This window comes from Piliocolobus tephrosceles, chromosome 7 (genome assembly GCF_002776525.5).
Source record: "Piliocolobus tephrosceles isolate RC106 chromosome 7, ASM277652v3, whole genome shotgun sequence".
NCBI lineage: Eukaryota > Metazoa > Chordata > Mammalia > Primates > Cercopithecidae > Piliocolobus > Piliocolobus tephrosceles.
In genome coordinates, this window is record NC_045440.1 from 19,959,157 (window position 1) to 19,985,016 (window position 25,860).

General features: G+C 56.1%; 1 protein-coding gene across 4 annotated transcripts in view; it reads right to left on the reverse strand.

Annotated features, from left to right (window-relative positions):
* Positions 1–23,090, reverse strand: part of GFRA2 (GDNF family receptor alpha 2) — a 100,094-nt gene extending 77,004 nt beyond the window's left edge. The window contains exons 1-3 of one of the 4 annotated variants that reach the window (XM_023216648.2): positions 22,349–23,090; positions 16,871–17,185; positions 9,834–9,917 (exon numbers count right to left, since the gene is read on the reverse strand). In XM_023216648.2, the coding sequence (XP_023072416.1) occupies positions 9,834–9,917; positions 16,871–17,185; positions 22,349–22,388 (439 nt within the window). In that variant the 5' untranslated portion in view covers positions 22,389–23,090. Of the gene's footprint in view, positions 1–7,417; positions 7,567–9,833; positions 9,918–16,870; positions 17,186–22,348 lie in introns of those variants that run through there. The other 3 variants (XM_031935842.1, XM_031935843.1, XM_023216652.1) reach the window with 3 other exon arrangements.
* Between the last annotated feature and the right edge of the window lie 2,770 nt (positions 23,091–25,860).

Genomic DNA, 25,860 nt, shown 5'->3' on the forward strand with positions numbered 1-25,860 from the left:
CCATGCACTCCTACACACACCATACACTACACCATACACTCCTATACACACACCACACACTACATACACTACCCCCACACTACATACACTACCCCATACACACCGACACACAAATACACCATACACTACCCCATACACACGTACACACACACCTATACACACACCACACCCCATACGCTACCCTATACACACGTACACACATACCACACACAGCACCCCATACACTACCCCATACACACGTACACACACACACCTATACACACCACACACCACATACACTATCCCATACACATGTACACACACCACACACACAACACACCACACACAACACCCCATACACAGCTACACACATACACCTACATACACACACCACATACAACACCCCATACACTACTTCACACACACCGACACTACCTCACACACATACCACACGTACCACACCACACCTACACACACACACCACCCCACATATACATCACCCTACACACACCTACATACACACCATACAACACCACACATCCCATACACTACCCCATATACACCTGCACCCCATACACACCTACACATGCCATACACACAACACCCCATACACTACCCCATACACACCTACATATACACCATGCACCTATAAACACACCATCCCACACATAAACCACACCGCACACCTACATACCAGAGAATACCACACACACACCACCCCATACACTACCTCACACACACCACCCCACATACCTAGACACATATTACACGTACATACCAAACAGTCCATACACTACTGCATACACACCTACACACACCCCTACACACACATCACCCCATACATTACCCTATACACACCTACACACACAACACACACAACACTCCACACATACACCACCCACACACGCACACCACACATGACACCCCATACATTACCCTATACACATCTACACACACCCTTACACACACCACACACCTACACATACACCACCCCCACACACACACACCATACACCACCACACATAACACCCCATACGTTACCCTATACATCTACACACACCCTTACACCACATACCTACATCACCCCACACATACACCACCCCCACACCTACATACATACACACCCCTACACACACCACCCCACACACACCTATGTACACCATACACAACACCCTATACACTACCTCACACACCCACACATCACCCCACACACCTACACACACACTACACATACCACATACACAACAGCCCATACACTACCCCACACACACCTACACACACACCTACATACACACCATCCTACACATATACCACCCCACACACACATACATACACACCACACACACTACCTCAAACACCTACACAACACATTACCCCACACATATACCACTCCACACACTACACCCACACACACCTCGTACACTATCTCATACATACCTACACCATACACCACCCCACACATACACCACCCCACACACCTACACACGCAACACACACAACACCCCATACTCTCATACACATCTACATACACACCACCTCACACCTACACACTACACACACATCCCATACACTACCTTACACACACCTACACACACACCACCATACATACACACCACCCCATATTATTTCACACACAGCCCTACACACACAAACCACCCACCCACGCACTCCACACACACCTCATGCACATCCCACCTATGCACACCCTGTCCCACACAATCACACACACCAGCACACATTACCCCACATCCACACACATGCTAACACATACCTACACACACAAACACCTACACACACTCCACCACGGACACACATACATTACCTCAAACACATACTACATACCACAACCTACATACACCAACACATACATCACACACACACTGCCATGCACCATACCACCACACACACATCACAGGCACTCCATACACTATCTCACACACCCCGTGCACACCACTACAGACACACACACCACCTCACACCACCACACACGCATCACATATACACACACACCACAAACACACATCACCACCTGCACATATCACCATGCCCACACACACACCTCACACACATCACATACACACACCACTACACACACACATATACCACTGCCTATACATATCTACCGTCTCCAAACACACACACACACACACACCCCACCTCTCTCACACACCACATGCATATGCCATGCATACTTACACTCTCCACACACCAGACACACACACGTGTTCCCATCACACAATGACCCCCTCCCACTGTTGCTCACCGTGCACAGCATGGGGTTACAGGAGCCTGCAGGCACGGGTTGGAGGGGAGTGCCCAGGGCAGGTGCTCACATCCTGTTTTCTGAGCCGGAGTGAATGCAGTTGATGGTGAAGCCAGGGCGTGCTCAGGGAGCGTGGAGCCCCACCAGTGCCGTCTCAGGAGCAGCACCGAGCAGGGGCATCTGGCCAAGAGCTGCCCCGCACCCCAGCCGCTGGAGGGGCCTGCCCCACACATGGAAGGAGAAGCAGGCAGGTGGCTCCCTGGAAGATGTTATTTGGAGGGTACCAGAAAATACCTTCATCCAAAAATATCTCACTTCAACCACAGCACCTGAAATACTACCATGAAAGAGGCTTTGGTTGTGGGAGGGGGCGCTACATTTTGTTCCCTCCTGGTCTTTCTCACAGCAATTTCTTACTTGGACACAAAGGCAACCAAAGATGAAGTCACCAGCACCCTGCTCACACCTTAGTGCCGGCAAATCCTTCTACCCACTGACAAGAGCCTGAGGTCACTGGCGTTGACAGAGAGAGAGAGCAGACGAAAACAGAAGAGGGAAAATGCCGATCCCTCCAGCTTTGGCACCTGTGGAAAGGGAAGCTGCCTTCGTCCTGGCGGCCCCAAGCACCGTGAGAGCCACTCAGTCACCTGTCTCCACTGCCTGACAGTCCACCTCTCCCTGTCCCCACAGCCCCCGCTCTCTTGCACCCCACACCCACTCCCTGGCCATCAGATGAATTCTCCCTGAAAGGGGAGGTGTCGGAGGTGACAGAGCTGCAGCTAAAGCCCAATTTTCGTTGACACTCAGAGCCTCTGACAGCTGTTAGAAGAAGAATGTGATTTTGAAATTTAAATAACACACTTCTGCATTCGGCTCAGGGAGACAACCTGAGGATAAGCAGTTTATCGCCAGAGCCACCGCGAAGGGGGCAGGGAGAGCTGCTGCTCTGCTGTTCTTCCGGTTCTTCCCTGCCCTCAGCCCCGTGCCCCCACCTCATCACAGGTGGCCTCAGAAGGGGGTCTCTGAGAGGCACCAGCCCGACCCGCTGAAACATTAAAGCCTCACCCTGTATTATTTTGCTCAGCAGCCCAAGGAGAGGAGGGGGTGCCCGCACAAAGGCTAGGTCTCCTGCCCCCAGGCCTGGGGTGCACACAGGGAGCCGACCCCGGGAAGGCAAGGGGCTTCCCTAGACACCTGGCCGAGCAAAGCCAGGTCTAATCCTCCCCCAGCCCCCAGCAGGGCCACAGGGATGTCTTCCTGGGGACTGACTTTTGAGCCCAAGGATAAGTCTCTCCCCACACCAAGGGCAGACCAACTCCTCCCTAGGGACCCGAGCCCCCTAGTCAGGCAGTCGTCCTGAGTTTTGCCACGGAGAAGTCCTGGGCTGGAGCACCCCAGAGAGGCCACTGTCCTGTCTGCCACAAGGACTTGTTCATTGTCCCCTGAGCCCCTAAGCTCAAAAGACTTGGGGTTCCTTCATCTCCCCAGGCTCGGCCAGGCCTCCCAGCCATGATGCCACCAGCAACACCACTCCCACATCGCACTTTTGCCTCTTGCAAGACTTCCCTGATTTCCCCAGTCATTGCTGGCTGCTGCCTCCCCAGACCTCTTGGGGCAGCACTTGGTCTACACTGCTACTGAAAACAAGCCACTTAGGGAGTCCCTAAGTGAGTATCTGCCTGTTGCACCACACAGTGAGGACACGGGTCTGATTCTCTTACAGCAGTGGTTGATCATCTCCGGAACACAGGAAGCACTCAATATTTACTGAACAAAACATGTTCCTCCGAGGTCTGGCCCCAGCCCTGCCCCAGCCCTGCCCCTGACCTGCCCCTGCCCTGCCCCTGCCCCTGCCCTGCCTTGCCCTGCCCCTTCCATGAGCAATTCCTGCACACCTCGGCCAGGACCCGCCCCTTCTCAATGCCCCAGATACTCCTAAGATGTCACACACATGTGACACCTCACAATTGCTTAGCACCTCCCGCAAAGCCATCAGCTCCGTCCAGTCCGCAAACAGTGAGACCCTTCGCCAGCACCTAGGATGCTCCTGTGCCCCGGCACGCTGAGTGCCAATGCTTGCAGGGCAGCTAGACTGCTCCATCTTGCAGATAAGAAACATGAGGTTCAACGGGTCCAGTGAGCTCTCACAGTAGGGTAAGGCTAGGATTCAAAACGAGGACTAGCCGGTCTCAAAGTCCACATTCCAGCCGTGATGCCAGGATCCTCGGTGGCCGTGTATTAGATACAAAGGACAGTGTCACACACGCAGAGGACACAGAGGGTGATGGCTGCACGGGACACAGAGACCAACACATACAATCGCACACATGCCCCCAACACGTGGCAGCGAGCACCATGATAAAGGACAAAGTGCTGTGGCACCAGGGGATGGTGGCCGTCACCTGTCAGAGGCTGTATGCAAGGCTTCTTGGCAAGGGGTAGCGTTTGAGTGCTAATTCCCTCTTCTCCTGAGCCCGCCCTCCAACAAGGACCACAGGAGCATCTAACAAGAACATCCCTGGCCCTCTCCAGGCTCCAACCAAGCAAGATGGCCCACCCCAGATGCATGCTGGCCAACCATGGTAGACAATGCCATCTCTTCCACCTCCAGTCCACAAAGGCCACTGAGCCCAGGCCACTCACCAGCCTCTATTGGTCCCTGTCACAGCACAGCACGTGATGGCCGTCCCCACCCAAGACTCCCTCTGAGCCTCAGGGGCCCACTGCTCTCTGGAAATCACCTGATCACCTCTACTCCAGTCACCATCAAGCACTATCCCAGCGAGAAAGGCGGCCTCAGATCAGCAAACGCACAGTTTCTAGAATGCCGGGTTCTAGGCCGGCCCAGCCACAACCTGCCACTGGACCTTGGAGAAACCAGTCCATACTAATGTTTTAAAAGCTAACACAGCTTAGAGCAGCATGCCAGGCTCAGGCCAAGCACTCACCCGCACTATCTCATTTAGTCGTAACAAAAATCCTCAGAGGTAGGTGTTGCCATTGGCCCCAGGTTGGGCAAGAGAACAGGACTGGGGCTTAGAGGAGAAGTGCTTCAGAGGTGGGACGGGGATTGGAATCCCATCGACATGTGTGCCATCCCTCTGAGCCTCAGTTTCCCCTTCTCTCAGGTGAAGGGGTGGGCCTCCATGATCCCTAAGTTCCCTTCCAGCTTCAGAAAGGATGCCACATGCCCAAGCCTCTAGCCACACTTGCACAGCATGGCCAGACCCCAGAGCCCCTGCCCCTCACGAGAATGCAGACACAGCGCCTGATGACAGCCAAGGCCATCTGCCCACTTCTCCCCGTCCCTTAGGCATGGCCCCAGTATTGGTGATGATGCCTCTGCCCAACCCGCCCAGTCCTCTTCATCACTTTGACATCCACCCACCTCTCTCTAGTTCTACAGGCCCACATCCCTGCTGGCTCCACACCACCCTTCCAGGTCCTCCTTCCCTCTGCAACCTCTCTTCCTGAAAGATCTCTTCCTTTTTTTCCACCTTGGTTCCACCCTCTCCTGCCTCCCCAGGTGAAATCAGTTGGGATTCAGCAGTCACACGGTCATGGAGCCTGGGGATGAGGAGGATGCTCCACTTCACCTCCTCAACCCCTGCACCCACCTAAATAACCTCTGCCTCCACTGAGCACCCCAGGCAGACAGAAGATGACCCACTGTGCCAAAGCTGGCTCAGCCCCTGATGCGCCGTGGGCACTTTGCCGACATCCCTTCCCACCGAACCCTCTTAGGGCATCACACGTCCATCTTACAGACGTAGGCAGCACAGCTCAAACAGGCCATAGTGAGCTGCAAGATCACACACCCCTAAAAGGCCTAGTCAGGATTCGAACCCAGGACTGTCTGGCTCAAGGCCTGCGCTCTTCCAGGCACCTCCCTAAATACTGTCTCACGCTTTCAAGAGCAGTTTGAATTGCTAGGAACAGGACAAAACTCACTTCTTCTCCACGAAATCTCTTCCCACATACAAGGGGAGGGTAGGACATGTGGACACGTCTAACATCGCTGTCGCTGTGACTCAGATCACAGCCACACTGCTCCCTACCTGGTCCTGGACTCAGGACTCGCTGACCCACCGCTGAGTCCAGGGTCTGTCAGGCAGCACTGGGCAGAGAGGACGGAAGAAGCTGCCCTTCCCCAAGGCTTCTGGACACTGGAGGGTGCTGCAGGAATCCTGGCAGCTTTCTTTGCAACGGAATCCCAGTATGACTTTCCGAGAACCCCAACAGAAAGAGATGAGGAAGAACAGACATTCCAGGAGGCCCCTATAACGGAGCCCTGAATTCACAGACAGGAGCGGGTAAACAGATAGTAGCAACTGAGTCCCAAAGACACAGGAGCATCCTCCCTGGTGTCCCACCTGGAGATAGTATACACCAGAAGCGGCCACCAAGACTCCATGCCTCCCTCCCTACCCACAGTCTTTCCACACAAAGAAGTGGAGGGGGCAGCATGCAGGCAATATGAGTGGGGATGGGGAGGGGCTTCCCACAGGATTTTGTGCAATCCTGCGGGGTGACAGCCTTTTAATTCCAAAGTTCTAGCGCAGGTTCTTGGTTACTCACAACAAGACTTTGCAGCCAGCATACCACACACAGATGGGGGATACGTGTGCCCGGATATTGACAAGCAGGAGGCTCGTGATGGCCTGAGCACTAAGCTGGTCTGCTCGCCCTGCCACATCACCATTTTCTGTGTGCCTTGATGGGACAAAGGTTGGGAAGCACTGCTCCAAGCTCATGTCCTCATTCAGACACAAGATCTGGCACATGAAATGAGCCTGCCCCAGACCCTACAAGTGATCTATGGTGGGAACTGCACTGGAACCGCCTCCCAGATCCCGTTCTCGCCTCCTTTCTGCTGAGCTCCTCACCATGGCCAGCTTGGTTTCTTTTGTGTGTGTGTTTTGGGAGGTTTTTTTGAGACAGGGTCTCACTCTGTCAACCAGGCTAGAATGCAGTGGTGTCATCATGGTTCACTGCAGCTTCAAACTCTTGGGCTCAAGCAATCCTCCCACCTTGGCCTCCACAAGTGCTGAAATTAGAGGCAGGTGTGAGCCACTGTGCCCAGCCCCAGCTTGGTTTCTTTGTAGCAGGGCCAGGGCCTCCCTATTCAACTATGTGCCCAAGTCTCCCCAGACAGAGCTACCTACCCCTACTTACCTACCCCTAAGGCTTCTCTGGGTGGAGCAGAGTCAGCAGAGGCAATAAGGAGGGACCGGCACAGTCCCCAAAGCCCAGCCCTCATGGCAGGGAGTGGTCCCTGGAGCACAGAAACCCAGAGTTGCGCAGGGCCCAGTTATCTCTGGGCAGCAGGTGAAAGCGGGCTGATTCAGTGAGCTGCAGACCTAGTAATTTCCTCATTTGTCTTGTCAACATCCTGTCCCCCAGAGTGTCAAGTCCATTACGTAAAGATTTTCTGCTAGGAAGATATTTAAGTGTGAGTCCAAGGAGCAGCAGGGGCTTCGGCTAAGGTGAGGATCTCTGCGCTTCAACATCCAGGAGCAAGTCAAAGCTATTTATTACTGGCGGGAAGCCCAGTGTCACCTGTGCACGCAGTAGTCATCTGCCAGTACCTGAGCTTCACGCAGAGTAGAACGTGGGTGCATATGGGGGCCACCAGGGCATGCCCACTACAGCATCCACAGGCTAATGGCGTCTTCAACCTGCTTTAGCCCCAGAGCACTGCCTCAGAAGGAACGGTCCAAAGTGGATTTCCATGCAAAACTCATCAGGAAATGTAAGAATCAGAATGCCTGTGCAGGAAAGACTCTCAGTCAACCCCATCCAGTCCGGCCCTTGGCCAAGACTTACCATGGAGCTGCCGTGGTGCCCACAGGCAAGGCCAGCATGGAAGCTGCTCTGAGCTCAGAGCCACTGGGGCGGGGGGGGGGTTATGATGCTGAGAGCCCAGGGCAAGGTGCTCAACACAGCTGACTTTGAGGTCTCCACTCCATTCACCACCACCGCAACCACCACCAACGCCCAAGGCCATGCCCAGACGGCTACCCCCTGGCCAATACCTCCCTTCCTGGGCATCCAAGATTTCTCCCACCAGGGACACGTGTATCATCCCTGTTTCAATCTCTTAGAGCGTGCTTTCTCCACGGGATGGAAGGGCGTCACCTCAAGGGAGCAAAAGCTGGTTCTTGAGTGGGCAAAAAGGAAAAGGAAAAGGAGATCTTAAAATGGCTTATGGTCTTCCAAAACTCAAACCTTCGAGACAAAATGTTATTCCTTGGTATTTAATCTCTCTAGTTAGGAAGAATTATTTTTTCTCCCCAGCAAACAACAATGAAAAAAAAAGAATGGTTGAGAAACATGGCCCTGGAGAGTTCTTTATTTGAAAGGGCTTAAGGTCCCACTGGAAATGCTTTCAGCTCACGGTTTACAGCAGTGCTTCTCAACTGGCAGTGACTGTGCCCCTGAAGGGACATGTGGCCCTATCTGGAGACATCTTTGTTGTCACAGCTTGCAAGAGCACTGCTGGAATCCAGTGGGGCCAGGGACGTTGCTGAACATCCTCAGACTCACAGGACGGCTCCTCCCACAAGAAAGAATTACCCAGGCCAAAATGTCAATAGTGCTGCTGTTGAAAACCCTGCTTTAGAGCCATAGAAACTCCACAAGATTTCAAAGACTGCCACAAAACTGTCTGTAAACCAGATTTCCTGTGCTCAAAGATCCCTGAGAACAAGCCCCACTCTGGCCACCCCTGGAGCATCAGTCTCTACCAATCCCTAGAGGAGCTCATCCCCCACCCCCACAGAGCACTACCAAGACCGGAAGCCCCTCCCTGGCGCCCAGGCAGGGTGGGCTGCCCTGGGCCCAGCGTCTCCCAGATGCCACAGAGAACAAAGCCAAGAAGAAAGACCCCCCAGAGCTCACCTGGCCCCTACATGTGGAGCCTGGCAGACAAAGCTAGAACCCAATGCAGACTGTATCACTTCCCAGGGTGGACGGCACAGGGGGTGGCCTGAGGACCAGAGCGACTCCTGCAGACACTTCCCTTTATGTGGTTCAAGAAACAGAGCCCTCAAGAGCAAGGGAAAACCCAGGGCAGAACAGATCGTCATAGGACCAGCAACACCAAGCCGCAGCTGATGCTGACTGATGCAGCGTGCTGAGCACTTCACCACCCACTGACCCACTTAGACCTCACGGCAATCCAATGAGGTAAGGACGGTACTCTCCCATCACAACCGAGGAAACCGAGGCCCAGACAGGGTAAGCAACATGACCAAGTGGAAGGGCTCCAAAGCAGGAGAGCCAGGGAACTGGAAAGAGGGAGCGAGGGTAAGATAGAAGGGTGACACCAGGTTCCAGATTCAAGCCCTACCCCATGACAGCCAGCTGACCAGACAATTTCCATCAACACCTTGCTCCACACAAGCACCCAGGGAGGTGGGCATCGTGTTCTTCACAGAGGAGGAACTGAGGCTCAGAACTGTTAAGGGCGAGCTGATGGGCTGCAGGGCCATCATCAGATGCCAGGACGCCTGTCCAAGCCCAGTGCTCCATCTGCCACGCCACAGGGACAAGAGGAGAACTGGCCAAGTCCCAGTGCGAGCTCACTTACCTGAGAAGATTGAAGCAAGCCTGAAGATGTCCGAGAGGCGGGAGGTCACCGGCTCATAGGGGGAGGCTTCGTAAAACTCCTCACCTGGAAGACAGAACAGGCATCAGACACAGGTTTCTCCGGGCGAGAGTGCTGCCGGCACTTGGCAACTCTGCCGGAGGAAAGCTCTCTAACAGGGGAAAGCTCGTGCCACCAAGGGGTTAAGAGACAGAGCAGCCCTTCCCAAAGTGAAGAGTGCAGGACCAGGGCACGTTAGCAACGAAATGTTTGCATTTCACCCGGGCAGGTCTGTCTCCCAGCTAGAGGAGAAGCTCCCTGACAGCAACTCAGAACTGCCTGACACTTCTCTCTTGTGACCACACTGCATGGCCAGCCCCCTTGGAAGGACTTCCAGGTGCGTCTGGGCGAAAAGGGACAATGCTGGCCCACTTAAGGCCGGGTATCAATCACAGGATTTGAAGTCAAAGGGTTCTCCATGACCATTCCCCATTTCACAACAGAGGGCTCTGAGGTGGCCCAGAGAGGTGAAGAAAACTGCCTAAGATCACACAGCTACTCCTGGAAGGGCCAGAGCTCAACTCTGCTGTCCTGGCCCTCCCACCAGCATCCTTTCCCATCACACCATGCCAGCTCCACCCATCACACCGTGCCAGCTCCGCCCAGGTCACTGAGGAGGACAGAATTTCCTCCTTGCCTCCCACCATGTCGCCAGAAGAATCTTGCTGGAGGGGCTGAAGTTCCGCTCAGTGGGTGATCTGATCCCCAGCTTCAGTCTGCGTGACCCCTCTCCCGCAGGGCCCTCCTATCTTCCCCACCACCTGCAGGTCCTTGGACCTTTCCTCAAGGCTTTGGTTGCCTCGGGGGCTCAGGAATGGAAAAGCAAGTGAGTGACAGCAGATGGATGGCCCAAGGCTCCCCTTAAGACCCCACCACTGTGTCAGGAATCCCACCCTCCTCTGCTAAGGCCTCAGCAGGAAAGAAAATAGCCTCTTGAGATGTTATCAGCGAGGGGAAATTGACGGCTCACACTCATCCTGCGCATGTGTGCGTGTGCATGTGTGTGTGTGTGTAGTGAGAAGCAGGGCTCAGGTGATGACCCACAGCCTCACACACTCATTTCCCATCCAGGCAGGAGGGCCCAGTGCCCAGGCAGGCACCCTCTGCCTAGGAGTGAGCACAGATGGGGCAGCCTCTTCAGGGCTACCTGCAGCAAGGTATCAAGCATCTGAAAGATGGGCTTTGCAACCCCTCGGCATGTGGTCACCCAGAGGCTGGAAGTGGAGACTCAACTAGCCCCCTGCAGGCTCACCGAGCAAGGAGGCTGCCTGTTATTCCCAGCAGACCCCTAGGAAAAGGGACAGCCCCAAATGACGAGGAGGAGGCACATTCCCTGCATAAGGAATAGCCTCCACTTTTCAAGTCACCTCCTAAGAGCATCCCTCATGCCCTGCAACACCCAGGACACACAGCAGGTGCCCAGCTGGAATCTGCTGACAGCCTAATCCAAACGAGACTTTTTTTTTCTTTCTTTTTTTTTTTTTTTTTTTTGTTGAGACAGTCTCACTCTGTCACCCAGGCTGGAGTACAGTGGCATGATCTCAGCTCACTGCAACTCCCATCTCCTGGGTTCAAGCGATCCTCCCACCTCAGCCTTCTGAGTAGCTGGGATTACAGGTGCCTGCCACCACGCCCGGCTAAATTTTGTATTTTTAGTAGAGATGGGGTTTCACCATGTTGGCCAGGCTGGTCTCGAACTCCTGACCTCAAGCGATCCGTGCTCCTCAGCCTCCTAAAGTGCTGGGATTATAGGCCACAGGCCTAGGTAGAGCTAGGCCAGTCTGATTAATGGCGTAGGGGTGGCAGGGTGGGAACAGCCTCTTTCGGAACTGGTTTGGAGGGGCCCAGGCTCTTTAAGTCAACTTGTGTAGCCTGTTTCTGCTGCGGAATTCACCAGTGAGAAATCCGAGGCATGAGCCACTGAAACCAGAGCCAGAATGTCAGATTCTGGGAATGGAAGAAGCCCTTGCTCTTCATCTTCAGACCAAAAGACCCTGAATTTCAGTGTCCCCTTTGCAGAGGGCACGAAACCTGGTCTCAAAGTCCCCATGCAGCCAACAGTGACAGTCCCCTGTGTAAATAATGGTGGTGGTAATGGAGGAAATGGTGGCAGTGGAGGAAAACGGAGCCCAAGCCATGGGATCTCCGCCACCGGCAGTGAAAAGGGACCTGGATAAGGAGTTGGGGCCCTGGGATCCACTCTGGGTCCTGTCACGAGCTTGCTGCGTGCCCTGGGAGGCTATCTCACCCATCCATGCCTCAGTTTCCCTGCCAGATGGTAGTGGGGAGCCCGAATGATCACCAGATCCTCTGCAGTTAAGACTCTAGGAGCTCAGCAGCCACGTCTTGAGGTCACATTCCTACCCCAGCCCACTCTCCATTCTCCCCACTCCCGCCACAGGCTCTTCGCACCTGCTGTGCACCTCGACTGCACACTGAGAGCTAAGTCCCACGGAGCGGAAGAAGGCGGAGCAGAGCCCCATGGTAAATCACGCCCACCAGCAGGGGCCAAGGAGAGGCTGAGAATCAGAAGGAAAATCCAAGCCTACACACATTGCTCCTCTCAGCGGTTCTTGCCCTCTCCGCAGTCCCAGGCCTGCAGCAGGTTATTACATGTTATCAAGGAACAGGGAGGAGGGACCTGCAGTCCCCCTCAGGGAGACTGCTCAACAGGCCATGGATGCTTACCTCTCAGGTAGACCCCGCCACTCACAAGAACACTACCTGGAGGCCTCCTGGCTTCCCCTGGTCAGCCCTGGGCAGAAACTACCCCTGGGCTCCCAAGACCCAGGAGAAGGTGGAATTCCCCTACGGGGAAAAGACGCAGTCTTCTATGGAAGGAAAAAAGTAAGAGCGTATTTTCTAGGCAGGGCCCAGAGGAAAGGTCTCCCGACCTGCCTGCTGGCCAGCACGGGGAACACAGTTCCTACAGTGCTGTTACCTTCTGAAGCACACGGTCGGTGTTTAACCGATGGTTGTTGAATAAATGAATTAATAAACCATCTCAAGACTTAGAACCAGGCGGGACGCAGCGGCTTATGCCTATAATCCCAACACTTTTGGAGGCCAAAATGGGAAGACTGCTTGAGGCCAGAAGTTCAAGGACAGCCTGGCAATATAGCAAGACCCCACCTCTATAAAAAATAAATTAGCCAAGTGTGGTGGCACGTGCCTATAGTCCTAGCTTCTCGGGAGGCTGAGGTAGGAGGGTCACTCGAGCCCAGAAACTTGAGGCTGCAGTGAGCTATGATCTTGCCACTGTACTCCAACCTGGGTGACAGAGCAAGACTCTGTCTCATTAAAAAATAAACAAAAAGACTCAAGGCCAGGCACAGTTGCCCACGCCTATCATCCCAGAACTTTGGTAGGCCGAGACACAAGGATTGCTTGAGCTCCAGAGTTCAAGATCAGCCTGAGCAACATAGTAAGACCTCATCTCTGCTTTTACAAAAAAAAAAAAAAAATAGCCAGTCATGGCAGCAGGCTCCAGTGGTCCCAGCTACACGGCAGGCTGAAGTGAGAGAATCATTTGAGCCCAGGAGATGGAGGCTGCAGTGAGCTGTGATCATGCCACTGCACTCTAGCCTAGGCAACAGAGTGAGACCCTGTCTCAAAAAAACAAGATTTGGAACCAGAGAAACCAACTGCAGTCAGGCTCTCCCAGTCAAGCGGCCTTGAAAACCACACAGCAGTGTGCAGCTAAACGCACATAGCATCATGCTTATTTCACTTGGATCCCATCGGCACAGTCCTCCTGTGACCTGATGCAGTGATACAGAGGGAGCCAGTGAGATGGGAAGGGCTGTTGGTGCTAAAAGGCCCAAGTGCTCAACCCGGCTGTTCTGGCTGACAGTTCTGTCCTGTCCCCTCCCCTGTCCACTCTGCAGCCCACCCAAACCTGCTGCCCAGTCTCCCTTGGGTGGAAACTGAAGGCTGCCAGAAAGAAGACAAGAAACAAAACTACTCAGCTCAGGCATCAAGCGCTTTAATTCTTTGTACGCTACAGAGTTCGGCTCTGGGTGAAGACAGCGCCTTATCTCCTGAAGAATAGAGTGCAGTACCCTCAGGACAGTATTGCTCCCTTTGCTCATGCTAGTTCTAGGAATCCAGGTTGCTAGGGAGAAGGCACCGCCTGATTCATGAGGAATACTTTGCTATTAATGATGGTAGTAATTACACGCATTTCTTATTCCTATATTTAGAACATATTCGAGCCATCTCTGACTGGTCAAGGATCCCTGTCTATTTGGCTTCACACCTGCAGCCACTTCCTCCCTCCCTCCCAGCACCTAGAGGGAGCATTGCTCCCCTGTTCTAAGGCTTATCCCCTTGGCCCACTCTGTGCCCTGGACCCAGCCCCTCCCCTGCCCAAGGGCATCATTCCACAGAAGACCCTTCTGTCTTCTTCATGGCAACATTGCCATCGCTACTGTCCGACCTTAGATTTTAAACTGCTCAATCGTCTCCCATCTTTTTTTTTTTTTTAAGCATCCTTTGTTCTCTCCTCTTTACACTAAAATTCCAGAAAGAGTCATCTGCATTCATCATTCCCAATCCCCCTGTTCCCGTCCGCTCCCTAACCAGGCTCCTCCCTCCAGCAGGAGGGCCCAGGGGAAAGGTCTCCTACCCCATACGATGGCTGGCATGGGGAGCATGGCTCCTCCAGTGTGTCACCCTCTGAGGCACACAGTAGGTACCTAAGAATCTAAGAGCCTCAGCCTCAGCTTACCCTAAGCATCCGACCCTGTTGAGGGTCCTCTCTTCCGGGATGAGCCCCGCTTTGTTTTCCTGCTGCTCCTCCCACCTCTCCCCAGCACCTTCTCAGCTCCCTGCAGGCTCCCTTCCCCAAATCCTTAAATGCCATGGTCCCCGGGGTTGGTCACCGGGGTCTGTTACCGCCCTTCTCTCACTGTGGTCCTACCCACCCCCTTGGCCCTGGTTTCCACCTGCAGGCTCATGTCCACTCCTCAGTCTCGCTCAGACCCACTTCCTCCCTCAACTCCAGACCTGCATGTCTGCAGGGTGTGGTCAACAAGGCACGGGCCCCAAAATAGATTCCCCATCCCCCTGCCCTCCTCTCTGCACTCAAAGACTGGACTGAGTCTTCTTAGGCCTCCATCACCTGCTCAGCTGCCTAAAACAGGACACTGGGTGCCCTCCTTGACTCCTCTCTCCCCTCACCTTCTCCTCTCCCGTCGGTCACCAAGACCTGTGGATTCTCTCTTCTAAATAGCTCTCAGAGGGCCGGGGGGGCAGTGACTCATACCTGTAAGCCTGAAACTTTGGGAAATCCAAGTGGGAGTACTGCTTGAGCCCAGGAGTTTGAGATAAGCCTGTGCAACATAACGAGACCCCATCTCTACAAAAAAAATATTTAAAAATTAGCTGGGTGTGGTAGCTCACACCTGTAATCCCAACACTTAGGGAGGCTGAGGCGGGCAGATGACTTGAGCCCAGGAGTTTGGGACAGCCTGGGCAACATAGTGAGACCCCAATAAAAATAATAAATGCGTAAATAAATAGCTCTTAGACCCATTTCTCCTTCCTTGCCCTTGTCCTGGTTCTGCCACAGCTGTTCCTGGCCTGTATCACAGCAGCAACTTCTGGGCAGTCCTCTAATCTACTCTCTCCACTGGTACCACAGAAACATTTTGCTGAAGCACAGATCTGATCATCGCCCTTAAAACCCTTCAGGGATCCTTCCCTCTGCCCCTAATTCTCCTCCCCACTTCCACCACCAGCCGCCACACACCACCTGCCACCCACTACCATTCTAGGCCACTTGCAGCTCTGTAAACAGGTTCGGTTCTCACACTGGGCCTTTCCATGCTGTTCCCTCCACCTCCCACACTCTTCCTGCCTCCCTTCACCTATGTTCCATTTCGTGACTCTGACTCACTCTTCAGCCTCAGCTTGAAGCCTGCCTCTTCCAGGAAGATGCTTTAGATTTCACAGCAAGGGCGTGGACGCCCCCTCCAAGCTGCTACCATCACACCCTGTGTCTTCCCTCTCACAGCACTTAAGCCATCAAATGAAAGAAGCCCCCTTATTTATCCACACCCCACCCAGACTCAGCTGCAGGCCAGAGGCTGCACCAGTTTGCCCTCAACTGTTCCTACAACACCTAGAACATAGCAGACAATACATTCTCAATAAACATGCGTTCAATTAATAAACTGGTTACAGTGACCCACCTCCTAAATAGATGCAAATCCTCCACACCCAGGTCTGGAGGGGAAGGGGACGTGAGAGTATGTTATTGGCGGAGGGATTATAGGCTCTACTTTTGTGACTCAGGGGCAGGTTTGCCAAAGGATGTGGGGCCTGCTGCCTGCACACTGCCCCAAGCCCTGTAGAAGGTGACAGGCCAGCCCTGGGGTGCAGAAGCCACATGAAGGGCTGGTGTCCTGGAAGCAGGGAGGCAGGAGCCAGAAGGGCAGAGTAGGGGCAGCCAGCTCTGGGATCAGCCCCAGGGCAGGACAGCAGCCGGGGCAGGGCAGCAGCTGTGACAGCTGAAGTGGCTGATTTCTCTGCCTGCACCCAGCCTGCCCCTTCTCTCTCCTGGTTCTCACTTATCCATCTCTGCCTGGTCACTCTTACCCTCACTTTCTCTTGGAACCGCTTCACACTGTCCTTGCTTCAATCACGTGGTCTTGCTCCTCCCCAACCCCTGCCCACCTCCACCACCCCACTCACCCCACTTCCTCCATCCTGTGCTCTCCTCCTCCCACCACCTCCCTCTCTCCTCTCCAGCTGTCGCTTCTGCCTCCTCTTTGTCTCTCCTGGCCTTTTCCGACAATGCCACCCTCCCTGGAGGGGCGGCGACTTCTCTGGGTTCTAGATTCCCCTAGCAGGTAGACACAGACAGCTGGCCACTTCGCCCCATCACCTAGTCCTCCCTCCTGAACCCCTGGCCCGCCACACGTCCTCTCCACCTGTGCCACACCCCCTCCCCTTGGGCCAGCCCCGCTCAGGCTTACCCTCGGTCAGCCCCAGGTGGATGCTCCAGTAGATCTGCAGGCACTGCAGCTCCTTCTTCATGCCCCGCTTGCAGCGGCAGTCGTAGAGCGGGCTTTCCTGCAAGACCTCCAGGGCCGCCTGGCACTCCTTGTTGGCCAGCATGGTGTTGCGGTCGCGGCCTGCCAGGCACTGCCGCAGCGTGCGGTAGCGGGAGCTGCAGTTGGACTCGGCGGCACACAGCTCATTGGCCCGGACACAGTCCACTGGGGAACGCCAGCCGTGGAGCTCGGGGCCCTGCAGGGAGGAAGGGCTGGCCAAAGAGCGGAGGGTCTCGTCTGGGTGGTGGGGAGGGAAGACAAGCATGAATGACGGCCGCCACAATCTCCCACCCAAGATAGAGGCCTGGGGTTGGGCCCTGCTGGGAACGTCACACCCATTTCACACCAAAGCACACCAAGACGACTCTGTGGGCAGCCCTCCTCACACCCGAGGGAGAACTCAGGCGTCATCCTCCCCTGGACAGACGAGCAAGTTTTCTCCGTTTGCACTCCATTCCTCCTCAGCAGCAGCCCTGGGCCTAGGAGCACGGCACAATAAAGCCAGGAAGATCCCGGCTCAAGACCACTGTCTAAGACGTCAGGAGCCCAGATGAGAATGTCACAGCCTCAGCAGAGAGCTGGGGACTGCACGGCTGGCTGGAGGCTGCAGAGCTTGCTGGGGACTGCAGGGTCTGGGGAAGATCTCACTTTCATACCACCCAGGCCTCCTATAAACCCCAATACACCTCCAGCCAGAGGCCCACCCATGGCTCTGCACCAAGCCTTGGAAGCAGTGCCAAGTCATTTCATTGTCATAGCCTGTTAGGACCTTATAGACACCAGAGTCCAACCCCACATTTTACCCTAGGGAAACTGAGGCCCGAAGAAGGGTGATGACAAATAAAGGTCACACATAGTGGTGGAAACGACCCCTCAGATTCCCAGTGTACTCACTCTGACTCTCACTCTGACTCAGGGAGACAACACAGGGAGAGATGAGCCTAACTCTACTGTCCCGGCAAGCCCAAGAAGGAGGCGCTACCCCTTTCCCGCCTCACCCCTCCACACCTTCCAGTCCAACTTCACACCAGACGGAGACCTGAACCCTCGCCGTCCGCGAGACGAGTTCCACCCCGGCTCCCTCCAATAGAAAATGCTTTTGTCAAGCCTGGGGAGCATCCATGCCCCCGGCGCACCCTGCTCTCTCCTCCCCACTCGAGCTCGGCTTGTGCTTGGCTGTATCTTGCGCTTCTCTTGCTAACAGTCTCCCAAGAGGTCTGTTTCTTTATCACCTTTTACCTCTTATCTTTGAATGGCCTTGTTTTTTCCTCTTTTTTCTTTCCTCTCCACCCTCCTGTGAAACCCCCTTCCCCTCTGTCTCATTTTGTTCTTCCTTCCAAAAGCCAAATAATTGCAAAAGGGAAAAGCTCCCCTTCTCGCACCCCAGCCTTGCAAATGGAACCTTGCTCCTCCACCAATGTGCAACCACCTATCAGGCCACCTTCCCATCCTGGCCCCAGTGTCCACACCCACAGTGCCTCAGGAGGGAGGGGACAAGGAAGAAGAGATAAACGGCAGGACAGGCTCGCCTGATCCTTTCAAAGCCAAGCTCCTAAAATGGTTTCCTCCAGACACAGACATCGTCTTCCCAGCTCCCCTGTCCTCTGCTAAGCCCCTAACTCCAGATCCTGCCCCCAGGAAAAGCACGCACCAGGGCCCAGAGCCATGACTGCTCTTTCCTGGACCCAAAGAGTAATTTGGGAGGCTTCCTCGACTTCATCTAGCTCTAGAACATAATAAAATCCTAGGCTAGAGGTCCCCTCCTCAATACCGCAGAATCCCCCATCCCTACCCAGAAAAGCCACTCTCAGGCCTTCCCCTGGGAGGCCCTGCTCAGGGGGGCGCTACCGCAGGGAGACAGCGACACCTAGGGGCACCGCGCTGCACAGCGGGCCTTCACTCCCGAGAGCCCCCGGGTAACAGGAATCCATCCACTCCCTGCAGGACCAGGCGGGCGGGAGACCCACCCCCAAGAGGCAACAGAGAAGAGCAGTAGGGGTGGGCCTGGGGTACAGAAGGCTTCTTCCGGGCCCAGAGCGAAAAACGTGCCCTTCTCCCACTGACCAGACCTCTGCCCCAGAAGAGGAAGGCTGATGGATGCGGCCAGGCTGAGACAAGACCAGAGAAGAAATCAGCGCGGAGTTTGAGGCCGGGCAAAGGCTGGAGAGGTGTCCTCCACAGAAGCTGAGGCAGCATCTTTCTTTCCCGGCTTCAGCAGATTCCTACCTCCCTGAGCAGGACCCGGGTACAGCTGGGCCCCCAAGAGCAGATGAGTTGACACGGCCTCACCTGCACCTGCGGCCCCCAACCAGCCTGCGGAAGCCTCTGGAACAGCACAGCCCTGGGCCCTCCACTGACTTCACCCCCTGCCTCCCCATAGGCTAATGCCCTCCCACCTTGACTGAAACGAAGACTGCACTGTCATAGGGGGCCTGGGAATGGAACTTCCTGGGTTCCTTAGCCTTCTGTAGGCACAGAATTCACAGCGTGCTTAAAGGTCAGATTAGCCCAGGGGATTCAGGCCACAAGGACGTTTACTTTGCTTGTCCTACAGTTGAGGCCTAGGGCCCCACAGGATGATCCTTACACAATCTTAGGGAGGCTCCCATGCCAAAAGAGAAGGCTTCCCCCGTCCTGCCACCTGGCTCGTGTGACCAGGCAAGGGACGCACTCTGCGAAGGGCCAGGGCATCCATTCACCAAACCATCCTTGACTCTTCTAGTTCATTCCATGACCCCCAGAACAAATCAAGCCTAGCCAGAGAAAGGAATCCCTACAGCACGCAGCATGCAGCCTTTAGCTAAGAATCCTAAGAGAGGGAAGGGCAGGGGGTATCCTGGTGATGTTTCCAAATCCTAAATTAGGAGAAAACTTTGATCCAACAAGACACGGGGGTAGAGGGGGGTGGAGAAGTGACACAGAGCTACAACTGCCCTACTGCATCCAACATCCCACCAGTTAGAACACCCCCGCCCGAGTCACTTTCCCCATCTCCTTCTCTCCCTGGGTCAGCACTTGAGGTCAAGATACTGGCAAGAAAGGCGTCTCTCTCTCTCCACCAAGGGTTATCCAGCTCAGACCTCACTCAGAATCTCAGTGTAGGGGCACACAAAAGGCCTCTGCCCCCAGCTGAAATTGACTACCAAGTCTCAAGCCCCAGCAAAACCTCCCCCTACCCTCCAGCCACCCACCCAGTGGAATTTTCAACCAGCTCCCTGCCAGGAAAAGGGCCCCAGGGCTGAAGTCTCCTAAACACCAACCCATCCCTTCCTTTCCACTGGCCTAACCCAGAGTCTTTCAATACCTGTGGTCACTCCACTCAGCCCAGCTTTGGAAGGGGACTTCTCCAGGAAAGGAAACTAAAGGGCTGTGATCCAAGGGGATGCTGAGCCTGCTGCTCTTCTGCTCTCACCCCCACCTCTCAACACTCAGCCTCCAGGGTTGCAGACATTGGGGTGGGCCTCTCTTATCATCCCCCAAGCACACGCATACACACCCACTTCTGAGGAGAAAGGTGGACTCCTCAGCCTGCCTGGCTGAAGAAAGCCTGCCTGCAATGACCAGGGGCCCACACTGCTCTTCTCCAGCCCCCGACCCCAGATGGTACCCACACCTGGGAGCCCTGCCCATCCTGGGGTGTACAGCTCAGCAGTAGACAATCGGGCTGCTTTGCCTGAAATACAATTTTTTTTCCCCTTGGCCCTGATCATGCTTGGACCCAGAAGGCTGGGTTTTCAAGCCAGCGGTGGGAGAAAAGGTCAGATTTTATAGTAGCCCCTTCAGAATGAGAGTCCACTTGCCAGGGTTGTCAGAAAGGGCTTCGGGATCACAACCGGCCCAGAGCACCTTCCAGCTTCCTCGATGAGCCCCTCCCACCCCAGACAGAAGCTGCCTCTGGCTGAGGGAGGCAGGACCTCCAAGGCCACACACCAGAGCAGGGCCTTGCCCCCTTGGAGACTCGCACCTGGCAGGAAGCATAGGGGACAGGCAGAGAGTCCACAGCCTGTGTGGACACCCAATGACTCCGGTCCCTTATCCTAGTCTGGTGGGCACTTCTTAGACCACACACATCCTCCTGTAACCACCTCCTACCTCCCCACTCCGGTTCCTGGATCCCCTGCTGGAGGGAGAGGGTGCGATCATGACCCCGGCTGGGCAGCCTGGCTTAACACTGGCTACACAGCAAGCCAAGGTGGTAGAAGTGCACCCTCACTGAAGCAGACGTGTGCTCCTTACAAACACACACACACAGACACACACACACGCAGTAGTTACCCAGCTCCCTCTATGGGAGCATCTACTCCCTGGCAGCAGCCCTGCCTGGGACCTCGGTGGTGCACAGCCTTGCAAACGCCCGCCTTTCCTCACCTCCCTCCGGAGATTCCTCACCTCCCTCCTTCTCTAGACCCATTTCCTAAGCAGCTGAGAGTTCACCTAGCTTAAGCTAAGGTAGCGAGGGGCTGGGAATTCTGTGTGGAAAAGAAACTGCGTGGGGCTCGGGGCGCCAGGCAGCCCCTCCTCCCAGTCCTGGAGGCGGGGTCGGGAGGGGGGCTCTTACAAAAGGAGCAGTGGTCTTTGTTAAGACCCGTTTTTCCTCCCTCGCCTCCCACCCTCTTCAACGGAGGAAGCAAACTTTGGCCACCCTCCGGTCTCTTCCCACCAGTCACGGGGGTCCGCGGCCCCCAGAGGTGGAGGAGGGAAGGCCGGGAACGGCTGCTCACAACCCTCCGCTCCCGCCCACCCATCTGGCTCGGGACTGGGTAGGGAGAAACTTGAAAAGTGTTCCAGGGAGTGGAGCCGCCGGTTAGAGGCTCAGGGCTTGGGGACGCGGGCTGCATTTGCCAGGCGCGGCTGGCAGGTGGGGAGTGACTGCCAGCGCTCCCTCCCCACTCCGCGATGTCCAAGCAGTAGCCGCCCGAGAAACCCGCGCCCTCCACCACGACCGACTCGGGGAGCAGACCAGGAAAGACGGACCTGGCAGGACTGTTCTTTCCACGCCACGGAGCCTCTCCCTCCCTCCCTCCTTGCAGATCAAGAGTTGGATATTTTTTTTCCTTAAGTTGCCGCAATTCGAACCCATTATTTCGGGGGAGATGAGTGTTATACTGGCTTGTGAGCGAGCGCGGGTGTGTGTGTGTGTGTGTGTGTGCGGGTCTGTGGGGCCGGTTCGGATGTTGAGTCTCCCTTCCGATTTCCCCACGTCGCCAGCCAGCCGCGGCTCCGGTCCCTCGTCCGCGTCCCCGCTGCCCGGCCCCGCTCGGTTCGCCAGCGCCGGGCCCGGCTCGCTCCACGGCGCGCGGTCCCCGCCGGCCTCCCGCCAGCCCCCCGCCGGCGCTCAGCTCGCCCCCAGCCTCCCCGGCTTCTCGCCTCTCCCTGAGCTCGCCACCCGCAGGTACTCACCTAGAAAGAAGAAGAGGCAGAAGGCGTTTGCCAAGATCATGTTAAATAAATCCCACCGTTTTTTGTCTTTCTCCCTTGGGTAAAAAAAAATAATAGTAACAACAACAATAATAGTCAACCAGTGGTAATCAGCCCCAAATCCAATGCGGAGATCCCAGCTAGTCCACCCGATGAAGATCCCGAGTCCTGCGATTCTCGCCTCTGGCTGGAGGGGGTGGGGTGAGAGGAGGGCGGTGGGCTGCCTCTCGACGCCCCTCTTGCCCGCTACAATCAAATATACGCGTATCTGTGTATCGGCTTTCTAAGCCAAGAGCCCGGTCCTGGGGTCAGCCCTCCCTTCCAATCGTCCGGGAATGCGTGAGTCCCCGCGGGTCCAATTCCCCTGCGCTTCCCAGGAGGGGCCTGGTGAGGTGGGGAGAGAGGCGATTTGCGAGTAAAGGGCTGGAAGGAAGCGGCGAGGGAGGGGGTCGGAATAAAATGCAAATAGGAATGAAATCCACCGACGGGTGTCAGCGCCCAGGAACAATCCAGTCGGAGCTTCGAGGACGAGAGACTGGAGTCGCTTCTTTCGCACCAAGACGAAGACAAGATTCAAAAAAAATCTCCCGCTAACCCTTGCTCGGCTCACTTTTTTCTAATGGAATTCCAGTGACCGTGTGTCTCTGCGTGCGTGTGTCTTTCTCTCTCCTCTCCCTCTCTCCTCTCCCTCGCTCGCTCTTTGCTCTCGCTCTCTCTAGCTCTCCCTAGCTCTCCTCTCTCCCTCCCCCTTCTCCCACTCTCCCTGCTCCTCCCTCCGCCCGCCCCCTTCCCCCTTCGCGGCTCCCTCGCCGCGGCTCTCGCGCCCGCGCCCCTCTCCTCCGCCCCGGGCTCGGCGCTCAGGCTCCCAGGCGGCTGGCCGCGCGGGGCGCGGGAGCGCGGCGGAGCGGCGATGCTCTGCGGCGGCGGCGGCGACACGGCGGTGGCGGAGGCGCCGGGAATCGCGGGCAGAGAGGAGAGCCCAGCTGCCGTCTCCCTCGGCTCAATCGCCCGCCCTTCCTGGGACTGACCTGCTGCCTTGGCCGGAAACTGACTGGCTCCCCCGGCTACGGCTCGGGCTCGAACCCACCCAAGCGTCGGCACCCTCCTCCTCCTCCCCGCGCAGCGCTCCCCACCCTGGGGACGGGCTGCGCCCTCCAACCCCCACTGCCCCCGCCCCTGCCCCCGCCCCCTGCGCCGCCGGGTCTGGGAAGCCTGGGGAGCTGAGCTGAGGCTGGAGGGCGCGGAGTCCGTGGCGCCCGAGCCATCCGGGGGCGCGGGGGGCAGGGCGCTAGAAAAATCCTAGCCTGGTGGCCGGGGTCTGAGGGGGGGGCTCCACCCTCCGTAGGCTGAGGCGTCCCTGCGCCCTGGAGCCGAGGCCGACAGAACGTCTCCCCGTTGGTGCCAGGGAAAGGAAGTATACCCTCCGGCGCCAGCCACACGCGCCCCCGACCCCAGTGCAGCCTGCTGGCCCCGGCCTAGCCCCGCGCGCACATACATGTGTGCTCTCCGCGCGGACCTCGGGAACTTTGCCCTCACGCCCGCGGCGCGCTCCCCTCCCGCCCGCTCCGGCCTCCACCCCTTCGAGACGCCCCTTCCCCAGTCGGTCTCCCCTCCCCCGGCTCGGAAAGAAGCCTGCTGCGCCAGGGCGCCCTGACCACCTCCTCGGAGGCCAGCGAACCTGCCCGAGTCGCCCCAGAGGGATCGGGCAGAGGCTTGCACCCCACCCCGGCAGGAGCGCCCGGAGACGGACCCGGGCCGGGGCTCCGCGGCCTGTTGGGCTCCGAGGAGCTCGTCCCAAGGCAGCTCCCGGCTCCCGAGGCTCCGGGGTGGGGTGTTTCCTCCCCGCTTAGCCGGGAAGGGGGCGATTGATCGATCTGTCGGTGAGCCAGGCTCACCGGCGTGTTTTAGTCACAGAATTTACAATAAACGTCCAGAAGGATCAAAAAGGAAGCGTCTAGCTGGGAAAGGGCTGGAGGAGAGGTGCGGCTGCGGTCACGTTCCGGCGAGAGCGGGAGAGGCGCGGGCTCACGCGAGGGCTCACACCCACGCAGCCGGGCACCCGGGATGCCGGGGAGCTACCAGGCATCCCCCGGCCTTGGCGCCACGTTCCTCGCACGCAGCTCGGCTTGCACACGCGGTGTACTGGGGTGGGGTACGCGCAGCGCCTCGGAAACTTTTCGTGCTGCCCAAAACTGAGTCTGGGCTGCGCGTAAGATGAATTCAGTAGTACCGGTTAAGATGCATTCTTAAATAACAAGACTCTGGAATCCAGTAAATGCTAGAAATCGACTTGGATGAGAAGGGATGGGTCACTCACAAAACCAGCAGCCTTAGCTATTGGGAAAGCTAGAGGGAGCAACTTCCATCTTGCGGATTTGGGCGGGAAGGCGGCTGCTCCTGGCCTTGGAAGCACAGAGAGCGGGTCTCCTGTGAACTCCGCTTTCCTGTGGCCCGTCCTGCGGCATCGACTTTCCTTCCTCCATCTTCTCCAGCCATCCAGTGGTGCCTGCTTAGATCCTAGGCCCTAGCTGGGTAGTGGCGAGTCTGGGACAGAGGGCTTAGGGATTGGAGTTGTGGAAAGCCACCTTTAGGCCTGCTCTCCCTGTCATTCCTCCAAGCCTCTCCTGTTCTGGGAAGTGACTTCGCATCGGACCAGGTCTCTTGGCTTTGTTTCCAAAAATTGGGGAGTGTAAGGAACTGGCTTTGGATAAGTGTAGGTTAAAAGATAAAACTTGACAGGAATTACACTGCCAGGCAGTCTGGGCCTGGAGGCCCGAGGCTGGGAGCCTGGCCAAAGTGAATGTTCTCCCCACTCTCAGCTCCCCGACTTCCAGGGTCTTCTGGTTGTCCAGATATTCCACCACCACCCGTTTTGGAATCTCACCCAGGCCTTCCCTCCTTCCCTCTTCCAAGGACCCGGCTCCAAACTCCAGAGTTTCTGCTCAGCATATCCCTCTCCCCTTCCCCACAAAAAAAAAAAAAAAAAAAAAAAAGAATTTCACTTTCTTTTAACCTCATTTGAGCATAATGAGGGAAACTCGCTGAATCATATATGGTAGTTCTCCCCTCCCACCTATCCAGAAAATGAAAAAGCAGCAATGAAGCCCTGGGGATGGCTCTGAGTTCCCATGGGAGTAGGAGAGAGGATTCCAGTAGCAGGAGGTAAGTGACCCTTCTAGGACCCAAGACCACCCAGCCATCCCAAAGACTGTAGAGAACACCAATCAGTCACCACCAGCATTCAGCTCATGTGGCTGCAGGGCGCTCTGACCTTGGACCCTCTCTTACCTACTGCCTATACAAACATATCCCATGACACCCCACCCTCTGCCCACCCCAACACTCAACCCAAGCTGCTCTTCGAAATGGCGTCTTCCCGTATGTCCAGAGCATCTGCCGTGAGGAAGGACCCCCCCGCCTTGTGCCGGGATCTACAGAGGAAACACAGTTGGACACGTACTATAACACCTTATAGATAAGAGAACTTCTGAACC